Source organism: Hoplias malabaricus, chromosome 3, assembly GCF_029633855.1.
Source record: "Hoplias malabaricus isolate fHopMal1 chromosome 3, fHopMal1.hap1, whole genome shotgun sequence".
In the NCBI taxonomy this organism is placed as follows: Eukaryota; Metazoa; Chordata; class Actinopteri; order Characiformes; family Erythrinidae; genus Hoplias; species Hoplias malabaricus.
Genome location: NC_089802.1, coordinates 5,422,661 through 5,443,981, shown reverse-complemented (window position 1 = coordinate 5,443,981; position 21,321 = coordinate 5,422,661). Strand labels below are relative to the sequence as shown.

Genomic DNA, 21,321 nt, shown 5'->3' with positions numbered 1-21,321 from the left:
TGTCAAACAAATAAATACAGTGGAATTTGAGTTCCTAACTTGTGTTTATTGATAGTCAGAAAACATGTTATTTCTTACTGATTCAAGGAATAAGGTTTAAAAGATCGTTGGTCCCCCCCCCCCCCCCCCACACACACACAACGGTGTTCGGAAACTCTAATAGGCGTCTTGCCTGTGACGTAGATGGTGGACAACAACTCTAGAAGTTGCACTTAATTTAATGCAAAATGACGAAAAGGTGTGTTGTTGTTGGCTGCAATCATTCAGTGTACAATGGGACATCTGTGCACAAATGGCCCAAAGATCCCAAAATATCCAGAAAATGGACTGAATTTGTCAACTTTAAACAGGCACTTTGGAAAGGACCATCCGCTCACTCCGTTATCTGTAGCTCATTTCACTGGCGCTTTTCCAACAATATGGGCATGTAAGGACACCAACGAAAGGTGTTCAAGAGCCTCTGTAACATGGAGGTAAACAGGGTAAGGACACTCACTTCGCCTGTTTTAGTTGGTGTTAGTTAACGTTAGCTTGACTCGCTAAACTCGGTGGCTCAGATTATACTCGGCTACGTAGCTGCATTACGGAGGTTTATAGTGTCGGATGAATTTGAGTTCGACTTCGATCACATTTACACGAATAACGGTACCTCTACATTTGAGTTTAGCTTATTGCTAGGCTATTGTCATGAATAATGTTGGTTATTTAGCTAGATACTGTCATAACAGTCAGTCATAACGGTGTTTTACCGCGGCGTTGTTCAGCTGTTGGCCACCAGTGACGTCACGGTTGCGTTCAAGAATTTCCGTAGCGAGCTCGGGTTTTTGCGTCAATTTAATAAAATTGTCAGTTTTAAAGCAAATTAAGCTGCTATTTTCATTTTAATTCATACTTATATCTGTCAGTAACTACAATAATGTGAAATATTCATGGAGGTCCATTAAGTGGTGCTTAGCCTTTAATATAAACCTTAAGCTTTCTTATTTAAATAACTTGTATGATGGATATGTGTGAATATGACAAAATATTAACAATTATAAAATAGGAATAATTATTAATAATCCTATAGGCTTCAATAAAGGTTTAGAACATTCTTCACCAATACACGGATTCCTATATATGCACCGATATGTAGAGAAGTGAATACCTATATGTACAGGTTGCCTGTCAAGGTGTGGGATATAATAGGCTGCAAGTGAACAGTCAGTTTTAAAGTTGATTTTGGATACAGGAAAAATAAGTTAGCATAAGGATGTGAGTGACTTTGAAAAACTTGGCTAAACATCTCCAAAATGGCAGGATTGAACCCAGGTATGCCGTACTTAGTACCTACTAAATGTGGTCCAAAGACTGACAGCCACTAAACTGCCAACAGGATGATGCCAGCTCACTGTGGCATGTAGAGAGCAAAGGCTAGCCAGAGTGGTCGGATACTACAAAAGAGCTTCTGTACCACAAAAGCTGCTGAGGGAGTTCTTGCTGGCTCTAATGAAAAGGTGTCCAAGTGCAGTGCATCTTGCTGCATATAGAACTGTAAAGCCACAGACCACTCAGTGGCCATACTCACCACTGTCCTACATGGGGCATTGTCTAAACTTTATTACCGACCAAGTGCACTCCTTCATGGCAACCGTGTTCCCTAAAGGCAGTTGCCTCTTTCAGCAGCATAGTGTGCCCTGACACACTGCAAAAAAGGGGCCAACACAATATTATGCAGGTGGTTGTAATGTTATGGCTGGCTGGTATATAAAATGTAAATGCAATTTTTGGTCATTGTACAACATAATGTGTCTTCCACATTTAACCCATCTGTGGCCGTGACCACACACACACATATTTTTGTGTACTAAGGGCTGTGAACACACAACTAGAGGTGCCTTGCACCTAAGCCATGGATTGAGGAAGGAGGACAGTGCTGTTCCGTCACTGCCACTGCCCCCAATTTTCCTACTGGTCGGGGGAATAAAACCAATAACCTTCTAGTCAACCTCCTTAGGCCACTGCTGCCCAAAGTTTACTGATATAGAATGAGATGAACTAGGCTCTCCATTCAGTAAATCTGTATGAATGACAATGAGAACCTATTGTGTGTTCTATTCTTCTGTGGGATAAAACACATATTAATGTCTGAATTTATGGTGCTATTTCATTCAAAATGGCTTTATGAATGACTTAAAATTGTCCATTACTTGGCCGTATAAGGTCATAAAAATTGTTAAACAGAATATAAGTTAAAAGGGCAGGTGACCTGCTGTCTGTCAAATAGTGAGACCATATTCATCTACTTTAATGGTACGTAGATGAATACCACACACTGTTAAAGCTCAGACCTTGCTGGTTACTTACTTTACTTTATGACAAAATTACACCAAACTATATATGTTTTGTTATTTGCTAAAAAACTGAAAAGGGTAGTAGTAATTGAAATATTTCTGCATATATTTAAATATTTTGACCGTATTAGAGCTGTCTGTGGCCAATATTATATAGTAATCTCTGTGGGTTAAAAGCTTGGTTTGCTCCACTGAATTATTCTGCTCTTCTTCTTGTTGTTATTTTTTCACATATGGTTTTAGCTTCACTTGCGGGCACTGAGCTGACTGATCTGAGTGAAAGATTATTACTAAATTAGCCATGGTTAATCACACACTGGGTGTTGTACCTCAGGAGTTTGGGTAATTGTAATTGCCATATTCCTACCTTAAGCCTTTCTGAAACCTCTGGTATTCACCAGATGGGGGTTGTGGTTTAAGCTGTAAACAGGAAGTGACTTTTCTGTTTTTCAGACTGACAAACACAGACAATCGCATTAAAAACCCTTCTACTTCCCATGCGAGTTCTGCTGTTTGTAGGTGGAACGCAGAAGTAGCTAATCTTGTTATTAGCTAAGCTTATTAAGAGAAGCCCAAGAAACGGACACTGGCTGCTCTCAGATTTTCCGTTTTGGAGGCGGTCATCTTTCAAAAGTATTTAAAGTGTATGATTTCAACAGCGGTGAAGGTTATGTCAAGTTTTGATGGCTTTGTAATTGCTTGATGTATTTCCCGTTGTACATAAACATAACCTCCTAGTTTTACTAAAGTAAATGAATGAGTAAAAGAAGTCTGCTCTGTTTGTGATGTTCCGTTTTGGTCCCAAAATATTACTTTAAATCAAAAAGATCTGAAAAATTGGAAGAATAAGAAAGCACAGTCTTCGGTCCACATTCTGTATGATTTTGTGGTTGATTACACATTGGGGTCTGTGATTATGTACAGCTTAGAGTGAAAGTGGATGTTCTAAGACGTTCCGGTGCAGTACTAAGTATACATAAATATATTTCTGACCTGATGCCTTTGTACTCTTTGAGTCTGGGTTTATGCTCTTCTACTCACTTTGGGATTATGTTACAGTGACCAACAGCACTGTTGGATAAGCTAAATTCCCTGGAATGTTCTGTATGACTTTATTAATGCCCGCAGATTATCTAAAATCTACACTTTGGTATTGGGGAACACTTATTATATTATAATACTCAGGCCTACAATATTTTCTTCTGCTTGAAATGTCACCATTCAACCTCCAGCTTTGAGAGACCACCAAACGGAATACCACCAAACAGTCAGTTTGATGTCAAACAAATCAGTGAATCACTACATAGAAATGGTTAGTCTTGTATATTTAAAGGGTCTATACCAACATTTTCCTTGCATTTATTTTATATTATATTTATTGTAGAGTTGTTTATTACTGTCTTTAAGACTGACATCTTTAAACAAGCTCTGATTGAATCCCTGTACTGTGTGTCATTTAAAAAGAATGTAAAGTAAACGGATGGGTGCATGTAAATGTTATGATTTTTGTGACATCACATTTTTTTCCCATGATACAATCCATATCGGGTCTTTAGTGTATTTATTTATTTATTTTTGACAGCTCAGACTGTAATACCAAGACCTTCATGATACTGATGTGATTTCACTGTGTTGGTTCTTGTGCTGTAGATCACCACAACACTGGGATTTTACTGTATGTTCTATTAGTAATTCATTTGGATTGCGAACGTGGTCTAGACCTGTCTGGGCTAGCCTGTTATTATCTCATAAGAGGCTGTTATGTAGACAAAGTGACATTATGTAATCGTGAGTTTGTTCATGACCAGGCAAAAACTGTACCCTGCAGTCTGTCCAGTTTGGATACGCAGTGAAACAAGAAACAAACCTGGGATTTTAATTGCTTAAGATATTGATTTCAGGTGCTTACATTCAGTTAATACTCCCTACACTGTAATCCTAACCCAGGGCTATTCTCTGTTTGATTAAGCCTAGACACTAACACAAGGCTATTTGCGAAGCTCTGAGTTTGTCAGTCATGTGGATGTTGGGGTTTATCGAGTGTACTGGGTGTTCTTTGGGTGTTCCTATTTGGCAGAGGGTAGTGTAATTTTTACAAGTTGTGTTCATTATTTAAGTCACAGCATGCGCTCTACGGTTCCGGGGAAATAATTAATCATATTGCACTTTAAATCGAGTTATTTTTAGCATTTCCCAGAAGGGAGTAGTCTGCGTGTTTGAGAACTGACCGACTGAGAATGTAGGCAAATTAAAACAAACACAAACCTCTGAATATTTTGGACGTATGTTGAAGCAGTTTTCATGTCTGATAACGTTTTAACGTTAGAATAAACGAGTTGGTTATAAACAGAAAGAGCGAACAAAAAGGCGTTTTCCTTATTATCAAACATTGCGTAAACTATTATATTAACACGTCTGCTTTTAAAGAGCTTTTAGCAAAGCCAAGGCTCTTAGCAACACCTTTGGACGAGCTGATGCTAATTCTGACCATCAGAGCAGTGTTAAGAAGAATCTGTCTAAATGAAGTATGGGTAAATACCTGTGTGACTTCCTATATTTGTTTTCAGCACTACGCTGATCTGACTGATAACATAGACCACAGACACGTGAACAGATGTCAGTGAAGGAACGTAAACCTGTCTTTAATATCTATTTCAGCACCTGGGCGTGGGTGTGAAAATGCATCAGTCAGAACTCTCTTAAATTAAATGATTCTTTATCAGCTGTCAAATTTTGGCTCAGCAATGCTAACAATGCACAGATACCAGTTAGGTTATAGCCCTCTAGCCAACACTTGCCATTGTGCACGGTGACCACAAAAACATGTGGTCCTGAGCAATCTACTCTTCATATGGGGTACCTTACAAACTTTTATGATAATGAATGTCATTTTCATTAATTATAAGAGTTGTTCACACATTTTCTACAGTTCTGTGCCCTCTCAGTTATCAAACACCCTGATACACTTATGGATATGGGTATCATCTTGGCTTATAATTGCATCATTATTGTTATCATCATAAAGACTTTTTACCCATACATTCATAGTTCTAGATCTTCATGCCTGAAGTCTAATGCATTCTAGATATGGACTCTAGCCAATCCTTTTTCTGGTGTCTTTACAGATCAACAGACGGTGGTCTTGCTGCCCAGATCGCCCTCCACGTCCAAAACATATTTCCCCATTCCTGTAGACAACCTGGAGGAAGAGTATCGCATCCGTTCAGCTGACGATGGAAAGCTCTTCAGAGTAGAGTACAATGTGAGTTCACTGAGTGCATGTTATCTCTCTCTCTCTCTCTCTCTCTCTCTCTGTTTCTGTATTTCTTTCCCTCTTTCTGTCCTTCTACCTCATCAAATTACAGCTAACGTGTTACTAAGGAAATTGTGGACAATCCCTGCTGACAAAGTTATTTTGTGCCTTTAAATAATCACAGAGACGCGTCACTTTAAAAAGTCCAAGGACTTCTACGCAAATGCTGTGAATGCAGTTGTGTTGGGTTGCGGCAAAGTAGCTAGAAACGTTAAGTGTTGTTTTCATTACTCATGGTCTGAATGTCTCATTGTCAAATCATCTGACTTTGCATTATTCCATGATATTAAATTAGCCCAGGCCTATCTGATTCTGAGAACTGAATCATTCACTGGTTTATTGAGAAACATGTGCTGCGTTTGTTGACATGTCGATAGCTTTGGGTTCCCACAGTGTTCACATGGAATGCCGCTGTAGGAGAGTCACTTGTCACTGATTCACTCATTGTGATTCACTGAAGAATTACCTGCTTGACTAGGTTAAGACTGATGATTCAGGAATCATTCCGAGGTGGTCTAAATTGAATCAGTGGCTGGTGACTCAGCGACCATGCTCTGATTTACTGAATGAATTCCAAGTGACATGGAAAGGATGTTTACCCTCTTCCGTCCTAATGGTATTTAAGCTGTGTGAGCCAGAGAGGAAGCAGCCAGAAGGGTTTAACAAAGTGCAGCACATACCGTACATGGAAGCCTGTATGATTTTAGACATGAGGTGTTTAGTGAGGAGAAGTGCAAAGCATTGAGTTTGAATCTGTGGTCTTAAAAACGTGTTGTTTTCATTTATTTATATATTGTAAATTGCTTCGGACTGATTTACAGACTGATCTTGCTCAGCAAAAAAAGAAAAAACAAACAAGAGTATTAATTAATGTACGAGTATTTGTTTTGTGTCACATCTGGGGATGGCTCATTTACTTTGAAGCAAAAAAGCTGGGCGAAGATGCTCTCTGCTTTGGTGATTTGGTGATTTTCGTGCAGGGTTTTATCTGACGGGGGTTGTGTTGCTAATCGGTTGTTGTTTTGATCTTGGAACAATGTAAGACAATGAAGTAGCTAAACTTTTTTTGAGGTTTGAATGAATGTAAAATATTTGTTCAGTGTTGGTTCGGTATTTATTTGAACGGACTCCAACCGGTTTCATTGCTTGTTATTTAGACTCATTAATGTCTGAGTCTTTTATGTAAGGAGGTAATGGATGTTGTCAAAGATGGTGAATAACGTTTTTGGACACATTTGCTTGCTCTCTACATGCAGTCGTTACCTGGAGGAAACCCCCAAGGAACATACGAGGAGGCAAACAGAGAAGAAAACAAAGACAAGAACAGATATCCAAATATTCTCCCATGTGAGTTCTCTCTCTCTCTCTCTCTCTCTCTCTCTCTCTCTCTCTCTCTCTCTCTCTCTCTCTCTCTCTCTCTCTCTCTCTCTCTCCCCCTCCCCCTGTAATACTATAGTCAATAGCAGGTGGCCTTGTTGTACCAAATGCACCTTTGCCGATGAGAACTGTCAGAAACCCTCTTGACATTTGTGGTTTTTCACTGCTTCCTGTGTTAAAAATGCAGAGCTCACAGCTCTATGTATAGCATTGAGAGTACAGGTCCAAAACGGCATCTGCCAGACATTTCCTCTTGTATTCCTCTTGACTCACATATTCAAGATCGACTTCTTCTTTTTCTATATTCCAGTTGAGCAGCCCCAGTCGTGTACATGATGTTAATATAAGATTTTATTCTTTTATTCTATGACTCAAGGTCTGAAAATTTCGTATTGAATGAATCAATAGAAATGCTACAAAATTACTTGAAATTGTGTTTTTGTGTTGCCCAGTTGCTCAATAACAGCTTTCTGTGTGTCTGTGCTGATCAGATGACCATTCCAGAGTGGTGCTGACACAGATAGATGGCATTCCATTCTCAGATTACATAAACTCTTCATATATAGACGTGAGTACCAAATAATTCTCATTTGAAAACTTCCACTGCTCTTTCTGGCCCTGTATTTTTGTACGTTAAAAGTTAAGAAAGTATTCTCTTCTCTTGTAAGGTTGTTTTAGTGTAAATTAAACTTGGTTTTTGTGTTGCAGGGCTACACAGAGAAAAACAAATTCATCGCAGCACAAGGTATACAAAGCACAGCGCACTGAAATGTAAACTTCGGATGCTATCACTGATCTGCTGATATCGGTGCAGCTACCAGATCAGCATCAGTTCAACCACGTGTGTGTGTGTGTTTTCCAGGACCAAAACAGGAGACTGTTAATGACTTTTGGAGAATGATCTGGGAACAGAAAACAGCGACAATAGTCATGCTCACCAACCTCAAAGAGAGAAAGGAGGTAGACATAACTTTTGGATTGTTTCTAAGTTGTACAAGTTTTCACAAGCCTTGGCTCTGTCTGGAATACAACCAGAGTTCCTAAAAAAAGACACAATTCCTACTGTCCCAAAAAGTTAGTAGATAGTAGAAAATAACAGAAAGAATGAAAATAACAGAAAGCACTAACTGATAAACCCTATCTGACCTGTATTGGAACCAAAATCAACAGTACAAATACAAGTTATATTTAAATAAATATACACTCATCCTGAAAAAATGCCATATTCAAAAGAATATGAACAGTGGAAATTATAAAATAAACACATAGTGTTTCTCCAAAGTTACTGAAACTTGTTTAAGCATTTTATAACCAATTTAAATTCTGGACAAATGTGACCTGAATTTTACACTGCAGTAAATACATGTTTTTTCATTCATTCATTCATTCATTCATTCTCTGTAACCCTTATCCAGTTCAGGGTCGCGGTGGGTCCAGAGCCTACCTGGAATCATTGGGCGCAAGGCGGGAATACACCCTGGAGGGGGCGCCAGTCCTTCACAGGGCAACGTAGACACACACACACATTCACTCACACACTCACACCTACGGACACTTTTGAGCCGCCAATCCACCTATCAACGTGTGTTTTGGACTGTGGGAGGAAACCAGAGCACCCGGAGGAAACCCACGCGGACACAGGGAGAACACACCGCACTCCTCACAGACAGTCACCCGGAGGAAACCCACGCGGACACAGGAAGAACACACCACACTCCTCACCCGGAGGAAACCCACGCGGACACAGAGAGAACACACCACACTCCTCACAGACAGTCACCCGGAGGAAACCCACACAGACACAGGGAGAACACACCACACTCCTCACAGACAGTCACCCGGAGTGGGAATTGAACCCACAACCTCCATGTTTATTTGTCATGTTTATTTAGTTGAAAAAAAAAAATATATATATATATATATAGTTGGGTTAAGTGTCCTGAGGGAAAATCATGAATACCTCTGGTCTGTGAGTGAGGATGGTTAGAGGCTCAACTTTTTGCCAAAATAAATCTGCACCGATAAATAAGTCTAATGTGTGGTTGCAGGGATTTTAAGTAGATTACACAGAGCATAATATCATCAAAATCTTCAGGGACTTGTGGAAAATCTCTGTTTATAAAGCTCTTAGACCAAATTACAACCACAAGGGGCAAAACACAACAACCACGAGTGGCACAGCTGAACACTTTTATAATGAAAAAGTGGCAAAACACAATGTCAACAGTTCCTCCAAAGGATTACTGACTGTTGATAAAATGAAATTTGATGTAACACAGTGGTAAACAAGCTTGAGAGCTACATTGTATGGAAGGGTGTGCAGGCATCAAATTCGGAGAAAAAAAAAAAGTGGCATTTTTAAAATGAATTACATATTTCACAAATGTTTTGAACCAGGATTTTTCCACAAATTTAACAGAATGCCATCCTAGAGATCATAAGGAGAATGTGGCTCTACATGGCTCACTTTCAGCCTCCCACAGAGGTCATCTGCCTTCAACAACAGAAGTCCCCCCCCCCTGCCCCCTCACTTATGTCTTTAGGCAGCTTTCGAAAGCTCAGAGACAAATCAATAAAGCCAGAATGGTTGGGAGATTAAAATCAGCTTTGCTTTGGCGCTGAATCGATGATTAAATAATGGCTAATAAAGCTCTCTCAGGCGTTATCATAATTAGGCAGCAGAGTGTCATTAAGGGTGTATTATCCGTCGAGCTCAGGCTGCCTAATTCTGATTGACGGCAGCACTGATTAAGCTCGCTGATTTGCATTGCAGAAGCTCAGAAGTCACCTTAACCACACATGTGCCCTTAGGAGAGTTCACTGAGCCACTTAACTGCAGACTTTGGTATGAAAATGTTGTCCATTTTATGTCTGCTTTTAAAAACCGTGTATCTCATTTGAACGAATTGTTGATCATACCCAAAATTACCAAAATTAAAGGTTATCATTGAGCTATACCCAGCAGCCTTATGGGATGTGACACCTAATGAATGTTTAAAAAACAAAACAAAACAAGAGCTCCCAATTCTGCTGTGGTCTTACTGTGGCCCTATCATAGGAAGATCATACGTTTGATCACCTAAATCAGTTTAGTGATGCCTAAACTGTCTGAGGTCGGTAGTCCTAGTGAGCACAATGGCTGATGGCTCTGTTTGTGACTCGGGGAGACTCACTGACTTGTGAAACTGGCAACAACTAATAACTTGGAAGGGAATTAGGCAAAAATCTAGGGATGATTAAAAAAATACATATATAAACAAACTATATAAACTATAATGGTTATAACTGATACAAATTGTATTACTTTTATATCAATTAAAAATATTTTTACATGTGTAAATTAAAAATAAATGATGATAAAATAGTTGCAAACTTACAACAGTGGAAGTACCCAGGATATATTTAGATGTATAAAAATATAGTAGGGCGGCACGGTGGTCGCAGCAGGTAGTGTCGCAGTCACACAGCTCCAGGGGCCTGGAGGTTGTGGGTTCGATTCCCGCTCCGGGTGACTGTCTGTGAGGAGTGTGGTGTGTTCTCCCAGTGTCCGAATGGGTTTCCTCCGGGTGACAGTCTGTGAGGAGTGTGGTGTGTTCTCTCTGTGTCTGTGTGGGTTTCCTCCAGGTGCTCCGGTTTCCTCCCACAGTCCAAAAACACACGTTGGTAGGTGGATTGGCGACTCCAAAGTGTCCGTAGGTGTGAGTGTGTGAGTGTGTGTGTGTCTGTGTTGCCCTGTGAAGGACTGGCGCTCCCTCCAGGGTGTATTCTCGCCTTGTGCCCAATGATTCTAGGTAGGCTCTGGACTCACCGCGACCCTGAACTGGATAAGAGTTACAGATAATGAATGAATGAATGAAAAATATAGTAGGGTATTTTATTTTATTTACAAGTAGTTGCTTCACATTTTACATATTTGACCTTGTAAATGGTAGGCAGCAACTTAAGAGTATTTTCTCTCTCTCTAGGATAAGTGTTACCAGTACTGGCCTGACCAGGGCTGCTGGACATATGGTAATGTCCGGGTTGCTGTGGAAGACTTCACGGCTCTAGTGGACTACACGATACGAAAGTTTTGTGTGCAGTATGTAAGTGTCAACACCCCGCAAAAGACTTGTTTTTGATTAGAAGCATCTTGTTTGTTTTGGGGTTTTTCTTTATTAAATTCAGCAATTAAGGATAATAATGCATTCACATTCACAGGAGGGTGCTCTCTGTTGAGGAAGGGTATGTGTAGAAAAATACGTAATTTGAACATGAGCATCTAAACTTTTGTGTATGATGTTTATGTTTCTAACGTTTCTCTTCCAGTCAGTTGTGACTCACTGAGTGCGGAAATGTACTAATGTCTGTGTTTAGAGGATGATTACATACACAAAGGGAACTATAATTCTCTCAGTTGGAGCAAGAATCATAGTTTCCATAGGTCTTTACATTTGTGAAGTCTATATAGAACTATACTATATAGCACTGGAAAGGACTGCGTTGTTATAAAGAGTTATATTTTAGAGAATGTTTTATTTGACTGGGTAATGGTTTCAAAGACTACAACAGGTTCATCCTATGTACGTTTAGGTCAGCCTTTCCCAAACATGCTAAAACCACTGGTGATTCACTCTGTGAGTGCATTAGAGCCCATCTTCTTGAACCTAAGCCTACTTTAAGCAGCACACAGGGAATGTGACAATGAATTTATTTAGATGACAGAATGAAAAGACAACCCCGAATAGTTCTAGATACTTATTAACACTTAAATCCATAAGATTTGTTATAGTTTGCAACTGTCCTTTTAAAAACTGTTAGAAATGGATTGGATTGGTGGAATATTCAGAGTCGCTATGCTTCTTGTAAGTACTAAAAGCTTCCGCTTTGTCTTGCAGCAGGCCAGTGACGGTCCTAAAACCCCTCGCCTGGTCACACAGCTGCACTTTACCAGCTGGCCGGACTTTGGTGTGCCTTTCTCACCCATCGGCATGCTGAAGTTCCTCAAGAAGGTCAAGCAGGTCAACCCCTCGTACGGTGGACCCATTGTAGTGCACTGCAGGTACACAACAAGCTCACATTACAACCTGAAACTCCAATCACCAAATATTTGTGTGTGGAAATGTATGTCAGCAATAATAAAAAGAAATATGGGGTGTGTGACCCTGTGTGTGTGTGTGTGTGTGTGCATGTGCCAAGTTCCAAGACCTACCAGCACTATCTCCAATGATGGTATTGTCCAGCTGGTTACAGAAAATGCAACATCTTTGACTGTATTCACCAAATTATTGCAATACGTACCAAACTTTTGAAACGGTGACATTAGCTCTCTCTATGAAAGTAGACATTTGACTTTTAAACTCTGGAAAAGGCCATTTTTTACACTTCACTCCCATTATTCCAAAGACCTTGTGGACCCTTTGTGTCATTTGGAAGGTATCCGTCATGCATGCATAATTTATTTTATCAGACAATGATGCATTATTCAAAACGATTAGCATATGATTTGAATTAGGCGAACTGAGGGCTATTCATTCTGTTGGGTGGTTAGGGAAATAAGACCGAAATATGTAGGTCAATGTCTGAAAGTTTGATCAAGCCCCTATGACCCAGTTGTGTGTCATGTTTCAGAACGACAAGTGTGTGTGTGTGTCGCAGGTCGAGCCCCATGATCTCTCTTCAGTTCTACACAATACAAGCACAGTTTCACACCTCCACTCAGGCGATGGGGAAGAATGGGTCCTTTCAGATCATCCTGAGAATTAGCTTGTTGACCAATAGCTTCAACTGCTAACACAATGTGAATATGGCGTGTATTAGTTTTATGAAAATGCACATCATTTCGGTCAGGAATTCCAAAATCCTGGGATGTTAAAAGAGTAAATTACTACATTAAAATCCATTATAAATATTCGGTATGTTTTTTTTCCTCAGTGCTGGGGTCGGAAGAACAGGTACCTTCATTGTAATCGATGGAATGATCGACATGATGCACACAGAACAGAAGATTGATGTGTTTGGGTTTGTGTCCAGAATACGAGACCAGAGATCACAGCTCATACAAACAGATGTGAGTGCAAATATAAAACTACTGCATTAATACCATTGTTACCATCTCCAGAAAAAGAAAGGTAACCAGACACACACTCTTTTAACCGTGCATTTTCTAAGAAGGTGCCACATATAGCATTAGTAGAGTTTTTTTTTCATTTCTATCAAGCGCATGTGGTTGGTACAAATATTCTGGTCATGCTTAAGTTCCTGTGAAAAGCAACGCCGTGTTTATGACCTGCAAACGTTCAGACCACCTTTTTAAAATAGCCATGCGCTCAAAAGCATGGCACACTTTATATATAGAACTATATATTCAATGATAAAATAATTCAAGGAAATCGTGCTTTATAGCTTTGTGAATTCTTCTGTTTTATAAAGATTTTATCGCTTTACGCTATGCAGCTTTCTGAAGTGTTAAAAAAGACAGGAACCGAGAAATGATCTTTCATAGTCTGCGCCGCAACCATTCATCATTTTCCAGAGTAGATATCGTCAGCTCTGTTCCTGTAAAATCAGTTTTAAAATGGTACAAAAAAAACAAGAAGAGAAAGAGTTTTGGAAACCCCCCAACAGTGACTGTGGTCCTAATTAATCCCACATGCCAGTTTTTGGTAATTTCCCCTCATTTCTTTCTTCCTTAAACGCGTCTGTGTGTGGGTGTGTGTGTGTGTAGATGCAGTACTCGTTCATCTACCAAGCTCTGCTGGAATACTTCCTCTATGGGGACACAGAGCTGGACGTGTCGTCTTTGGAGGGACACCTGCACAAACTCCACAACACCTGCGCACCACAGGACCGTCTGGGGCTGGAGGAGGAGTTTAAGGTGAGCACAGAGCTTTCGTAAGTCTGTAACAAGCAGAACATTTGGAAAACAAATCATTATTTTAAGGGAGTAATCGGTCACCGAAAAATATTTTTACTACACTTTTTAAAAAGTGGATAACTGAAGAACTGAACTGAGTTATTGAAGAAACTCTTGACAGAAAGAAAACTAAACATCTATAGTGGCATCATAACTGTGAATCATACTTTTGATCCCTGTTTCCAATGACAAACGCCATGCTGGTTTCTTGCAGAAACTGACTAACATGAGGATTATGAAGGAAAACATGAGGACAGGCAATCTGCCAGCAAATATGAAGAAGAACCGTGTGCTTCAGATCATTCCATGTAAGAACAGCAGCAAAATGGCATGATTCTGGCATGAATGATACAGCAGGCACTATGATGTTTGTGGTCATTATGAGGGTCTACACTATCATTAATACTGACGTGACAAAACCACTGAATATCATTAAGATTTGATATGACAAGACTTTACTAATCACCAAAAGGCAAGAGGACCCTGATTAGTCAAAAATAAGTAGGGGAACATTATTGTTATTCATTCATTCATTATCTGTAAGCGCTTATCCAGTTCAGGGTCGCGGTGGGAAGGCGGGAATACACCCTGGAGGGGGCGCCAGTCCTTCACAGGGCAACACACACACACACACACACATTCACACCTACGGACACTTTTAAGTCACCAATTCACCTACCAACGTGTGTTTTTGGACTGTGGGAGGAAACCGGAGCACCCGGAGGAAACCCCCGCGAACACAGGGAGAACACACCAACTCCTCACAGACATTCACCCGGAGGAAACCCACACAGACACAGAGAGAACACACCACACTCCTCACAGACAGTCACCCGGAGGAAACCCACACAGACACAGAGAGAACACACCACACTCCTCACAGACAGTCACCCGGAGGAAACCCACGCAGACACAGGGAGAACACACCACACTCCTCACAGACAGTCACCCGGAGGAAACCCACGCGGACACAGGGAGAACACACCAACTCCTCACAGACAGTCACCCGGAGCAGGAATCGAACCCACAACCTCCAGGCCCCTGGAGCTGTGTGACTGCGACACCTACCTGCTGCGCCACCGTGCCGCCCATTATTGTTATTATTATTATTAATTTGAGGTGGGGGGTATTACATATAATGTTACAAGAGTGAGATATTCATATATCTAAATACATATGCAAGAAAAATACCCGAGATTGAATCTTAGATTTCAGTTCTCGGGCCATGTTCATTGACTCTATTCTGCTTATGAGTCAAATTTACACATACAGCATTTGGGAGTTACAAAAGTAGACTAACGTCAGGTTAGGAGTCTTGTCCAAGTATGAAATCTTGTGCTTGTCCTGCCATGTGGAGAGCAACGTCTTTGAAAATATGCTTCACCAGCAACAATTCAGCTTCAGAAAAATATTGCTGTTAATAAAGAATGTAAGAATACTATTGAATTACTGAAAGTCAGTAGCACAGTTTCCTTCCCTTTTATTCAGAAAACAAATTTGAGCTACAGTCTACACTTAATACCTAAAGAGCGCCGAGCAACGAAAAACAAACTCTGTTTACAGGGAAGTAAATCTAAAAATCACACTTCCTTTCCTCACCCATTAAGGTCCTTCCTGCCACAATACGTTCCCCAGAGCTTAATACCTCCTCCTGCCGAGTTAACACCAGTTAAAAGATCCACTCTGCGAACCTTAATGTAAAACAGGATATTAACAATGCAGAAAAGTAAAGCAGTAAATATTAATAAAAATTATAATTCAGTTGATTATTATTCAGTGCGAGCGTTCACATTTGTACGTGTAAACAATTTTCCAACCGTGAAAACAGGAATGAGGAGGATGTGTTTGTCCTGTTTGTACTGATTTGTTAAAAACACTTGCATTTAATCGTACTATAGGAGCATAATTGAAAAGCATTGTGTAAAGTATTGTGTCTGAGTATTTTAATTAAATCACACGGTTGTCAAAGGTGCAGAAAACAAAATGCTGATTTACAAATTAAATGCTTTGTTAAGCTTCTGTACGGCAACAGACCATAAAACAAATGGGTACGCAAGTAATGCAGTGAAGAAGAAAACAAACACAACATGGTACAGAGTTAATGAGCCCTGCACTGTACATCACTAAAAGCGTGCGCTCACACACACACACACAGGCCCAGTTCTCAGCATCCTGGACTATGCTAGGAGTACTGTACACTTATTCTTAATGATTACTAGCTATATAATGTATATTATATTGAGATATATATATATCAGTCTTTGCACTATATGTTTTATGTGGTATTAATGTAACTAATGAAATACAGCTGTAATCTCCTGGAAAATTTGGTTGCCAGATATTTCACTCTATTTTACAGGGTTCTTTTTTTAATTCACATTGTACCACACTGACAACAACCTCATTCATAATAGATAAACACATCAAAGCAAAGATTATAAGATGCTTCTGTAAAGTTGAATGATCATCATTCCAGTCATTAGTCTTTAATCATTCATGAGGCTCACATTAAGCTAAACGCAGTACTTTTGTCTTTGCTTCAGATGACTTCAACCGGGTGATTCTTTCCATGCGGAGAGGTCAGGAATTCACTGACTACATTAATGCATCTTTCATTGACGTGAGTGCTTCATTTTTAATAAGTGTGTGTGGTGTGTGGGATCCTAAAGTTGAGGTTAAGGTACCACATTAGATACAGACCCAGGGTCAGTGTTTTGTGTGTGTGTGTGTGTGTGTGTGTGTGTGTGTGTGTGGGATCCTAAAGTTGAGGTTAAGGTACCACATTAGATGCAGACCCAGGGTCAGTGTTTTGTGTGTGTGTGTGTGTGTGTGTGTGTGTGTGTGTGTTTGCCTGCTCAAGTGACACACATTATTGTAAGCCATATTTGGTACACATCATTTACTGAAATACTTGTACACATTTTTTTTTTAATTTACTGCATAATTTTTACGGATTTCCTGCATTTTAATTTATGAATAATGAAATGAGTTACATTTACTTGTAGTAACTGTGTGTTAAAATATGCAGAAGTGTATTATCTTTTGAGGATGTGTACTTATTTTCACAAAATACAAGAAAATCTACAGTAATCTTTCACTTGAATAACAGCCTTGCTGTGTTATGTGCTAATGTCAGTGTGTGTGTGTGTTTGTGACAGGGATACAGACAAAAGGACTATTTCATCGCCACTCAAGGCCCTCTGTCTCACACTGTAGAGGACTTCTGGAGGATGGTGTGGGAGTGGAAGTGCCACTCCATAGTCATGCTGACAGAACTGCAGGAGAGAGAACAGGTACATGTAAAAACACACACATACACAACAACATTCAGTCATTGTCTGTAAGCGTGTATCCAGTTCAGGGTCGCTGTGGGTCTGGAGCCTACCCGGAATAACTGGATACAAGGCAGGAACACACCCTGAAGGGGGCACCAGTCCTTCACAGGGTGACACACACTCACACCTATGGACACTTTTGAGTCACCAATCCACCTACCAACGTGTGTTTTTGCCGGAAACCAGAGCACCCTGAGGAAAACCAAGCAGACACAGGAAAAACACCCCACACTCCCCACAGACAGTCACCTGGAGGAAACCCACACAGACACAGGGAGAACACACCACACTCCTCACAGACAGTCACCAGGAGGAAAACCACGCAGACACAGGGAGAACACACCACACTCCTCACAGACAGTCACCTGGAGGAAACCCACACAGACACAGGGAGAACACACCACACTCCTCACAGACAGTCACCTGGAGGAAACCCACACAGACACAGGGAGAACACACCACACTCCTCACAGACAGTCACCCTGAGGAAAACCAAGCAGACACAGGAAAAACACCCCACACTCCCCACAGACAGTCACCTGGAGGAAACCCACACAGACACAGGGAGAACACACCACACTCCTCACAGACAGTCACCAGGAGGAAAACCACACAGACACAGGGAGAACACACCACACTCCTCACAGACAGTCACCAGGAGGAAAACCACACAGACACAGGGAGAACACACCACACTCCTCACAGACAGTCACCCGGAGGAAACCCGGGCAGACAGAGAGAACACACCACACTCCTCACAGACAGTCACCCGGAGGAAACCCACACTGACACAGGGAGAACACACCACACTCCTCACAGACAGTCACCCGGAGGAAACCCACGCAGACACAGGGAGAACACACCACACTCTTCACAGACAGTCACCAGGAGCAGGGCTCAAAGCCACAACCCCAGGCCCCTACACCATCAACTAAAGATTATTTAAAACTGCACAGATTCGGGTCAGTTTCCTTGTCGAATTGGGATCCACTGAATCAGTGTATGGTTTTGTTTTGCAGGACAAGTGTTTTCAGTATTGGCCTTCAGAAGACTCTGTGAAATATGGAGACTACACAGTGGAGATCAAATCAGAAACTCAGTGTGACGACACCTTCAGCCTCAGAGACCTGGTACTCTCACATGACCCTGTAAGTGTCATTAACATCATGCTGTGTGTTCATGGTTTGATGTTATTAGAACATATGAATGTCTTTAGAAGACTGTACCATCATTTAATTGTTTTTTTTAAATAATAATATTAGTTATTTTCTGTGTGTGTTGAAAAGGAGAAGGAGACACGTTTGATCCGGCACTTCCATTTCCACGGCTGGCCGGAGATTGGAATTCCAGCCGAAGGGAAGGGAATGATCGACATCATCGCTGCAGTGCAGAAACAGCAGCAACAATCAGGAAACCACCCCATCGTTGTGCACTGCAGGTAACGTTCACCCTGCACGCTTGGTGACCCGTTTATATTGTGCAAAGATCAACGACACTTATGCGTGTCGTTGTACCACTTTAAATACTACCACTTTGGTCCAATCATTTCTAATTTTGCTTGTAGCGCTGGAGCGGGTCGGACTGGTACATTTATAGCCCTCAGTAATATTCTGGAGCGAGTGAAAGCTGAGGGGCTTCTGGACGTCTTTCAGACTGTGAAGAGTTTGCGTATGCAGCGGCCACACATGGTGCAGACTGTGGTACGTCCCATGTAACTCCCTTACATAGAACTACATTACCCACAATGCTCTGCAGCACACACAGTGACATGTCTGACAGCACAGATACTGACATAAGATAAAACACATCTTGTGACCACTGTGAGTACTTCCAGGAGCGATAGAAATGCCCTTTTTGCTCCCTTTTGAAGTTAAGAATGTATTTGGCTGAAAATGTGGTGAATTCTTAAACTGCGTTTTCTTATTTTTGCACTAAGTCTCTCTCTCTCTCTCTCTCTCTCTCTCTCTAGGAACAGTATGACTTCTGCTATAGAGTGGTACAAGACTTTGTTGATATTTTCTCAGACTATGCCAATTTCAAATGATCAAAACCTGCCTTATATGTTTCTGTTGAGTGCTTTTTTATAAACCAGTTGTTCAGGATTTTCCCTACAACTGGATAAAATTAGCTTCTATTTTGCTATGCACTTGACCTCATTAAGATCACATCTATCTGTAAAATAATATCATGTACTAAAGCTACAGAACTGGGCCTAAAAATGTAATAGGAACAAATATATTTAATTATTTCATTAAGGTCTTAAATTGTGTTTTTTTTACTTTTTTTTTTTTTTTTTTGCCAACTAAACAGTTTCATTTTTAACTCATGTAAAGTTTGTAAAGCTGTAGGTATTGTAAATGTATTTATGTATTTGTTGCTGACAGTCCATTCTCACATTGTAAAACATTTAAGTTGATGTTGAGAGGTTTTATTTATTCAGATTTGTCATACATATTAGTGTCAAGTGTTTTAATTTTTTTAATTTCATTACCTGAAAAATTTAGCAGATGCAACCATAAACATGTTTCAGCAAACACATTAAGAACTCAGTGGATCTACCCAACGAATGGACAACGAAACAGAAGAGTTACAGATTTTGTATCAAAATGTGTGAGAATGAATGAGTGAATGCTACACTCAGTTCAGTAAAAAAAAAAAAAAGGAACAGATGTTTCCATCAAACAGCAGCTCCATCACTAATGCGTCCTGATAGATTTGATCCAGTGAGGATAACAACACACCTGCTGAATGTCCCTGTCCATCGACAGACAGACAGACAGAAAGGCCGACAGACACAAAGGCACAGGTTTAAAAGCACAGATTAATGTTTGATGCCTTGCACAAAGCCAAGGATTTACAAATGAAAAGATAATGTGTTATTAAAAGATATATATACAGTACTGTGTACGCGATTTTTTTTCATGCTCAAAGCTAGTAGTAGGTTAACACTAGAAATGTCTTACACAGTATATGAATTATATATAACGATACTGCCCTCTAGTGGTAACTTATAGGCTATACATTTGATCTATTTTACCTTGCTCTTCTGTGGCATTAGGGTACAATAAGCTGATTTAGAGCTGCAAAATGATCACACACATATACACCAAATAAAATATCATTTTAAAAGTATATATATAATTTGAACCCAGGAGCTGTCATTTTGAGTGTTTGAAATGTAAATGAATAAAATTTATCCTAAAAAATACACAGCGTACATAACAACAAAATTGCATTTTCTCCTGCCTAAAAGTTGCCTTTTAGAAAGTAAATATAAAATTTAATTAACAAATTAATGATTACATTTTTAAAAATATGGGTGTTGAACTCTATATATTTGCCTCCAGACTTACTGGGGAGAAACTAATATTAATAATAATGTCTTCCCAGTAAACAAGGAACGTCCCTGGACGTTCAAAATAGGTCTAAAAGTAGTCTGTCCGTCAAGGACATATTTTAAACGTCAATGGACGTCCAAAATCCATCTTAATAAGTTAGTTAAGTGGTGACCAATTGATAACGTCAGTGGACGTCCAAAACGCGTTTTATCAAAGTAATTTATTTCGGGACCAATTAATAACGTCAATGGACGTCCAAAATACGTCTAATAGTCGTCTTTTCAGTGTCTGGGTTTGGACGTCTTTTCAACCTTAAGAGAACGTTGATTAGACGGCAGTCATTACGTTATTTCAATGTTGAAACAATGGCTAATTGTTTACTGGGTTAGTTTTTCCCCTAAATATTTCGATCCTACAGCTGTAGGTAAATGTTAGCCGCCAAACAAAACCGAATAAGTGCAATTCAACATTTCATGAAGATTTTTTTCCTGAGTGAAGGGGAGACTAAGACTGCAGGAGTGTGCTGACGAAGAAAATTAACTAGAGTTTAACACCTCGAGAAAGCAAAACTACACTGCAGCTTCCTCTAAACAAGAAGAGAAACAGACAGCGTTATCAACTACTTCCACCGGTTTATTTCTCTGAATTCTCAGGAAAATAAGGTGATTACGTCACTACGGCGAGACCCCCCTAATCGCATTGGGTAAAACAATAAAACATAAGTTCAAGC

The 21,321-nt window shown here is 40.1% G+C and overlaps 1 protein-coding gene across 2 annotated transcripts in view; it reads left to right on the top strand.

Moving 5' to 3' along the window:
- The window catches only part of ptprea (protein tyrosine phosphatase receptor type Ea), a 101,823-nt gene extending 81,688 nt beyond the window's left edge, over nt 1–20,135 (top strand). For both annotated transcript variants that reach the window (XM_066663413.1, XM_066663414.1), the window contains 16 exons: nt 5,459–5,595; nt 6,903–6,993; nt 7,515–7,591; nt 7,732–7,768; nt 7,886–7,983; nt 10,989–11,108; nt 11,901–12,064; nt 12,937–13,072; nt 13,730–13,879; nt 14,133–14,226; nt 16,462–16,538; nt 17,077–17,211; nt 18,273–18,401; nt 18,540–18,691; nt 18,818–18,953; nt 19,223–20,135. In XM_066663413.1, the coding sequence (XP_066519510.1) occupies nt 5,459–5,595; nt 6,903–6,993; nt 7,515–7,591; nt 7,732–7,768; nt 7,886–7,983; nt 10,989–11,108; nt 11,901–12,064; nt 12,937–13,072; nt 13,730–13,879; nt 14,133–14,226; nt 16,462–16,538; nt 17,077–17,211; nt 18,273–18,401; nt 18,540–18,691; nt 18,818–18,953; nt 19,223–19,297 (1,808 nt within the window). In that variant the 3' untranslated portion in view covers nt 19,298–20,135. The remainder of the gene's footprint in view (nt 1–5,458; nt 5,596–6,902; nt 6,994–7,514; nt 7,592–7,731; nt 7,769–7,885; nt 7,984–10,988; nt 11,109–11,900; nt 12,065–12,936; nt 13,073–13,729; nt 13,880–14,132; nt 14,227–16,461; nt 16,539–17,076; nt 17,212–18,272; nt 18,402–18,539; nt 18,692–18,817; nt 18,954–19,222) is intronic.
- The last annotated feature ends 1,186 nt before the right edge of the window (nt 20,136–21,321 follow it).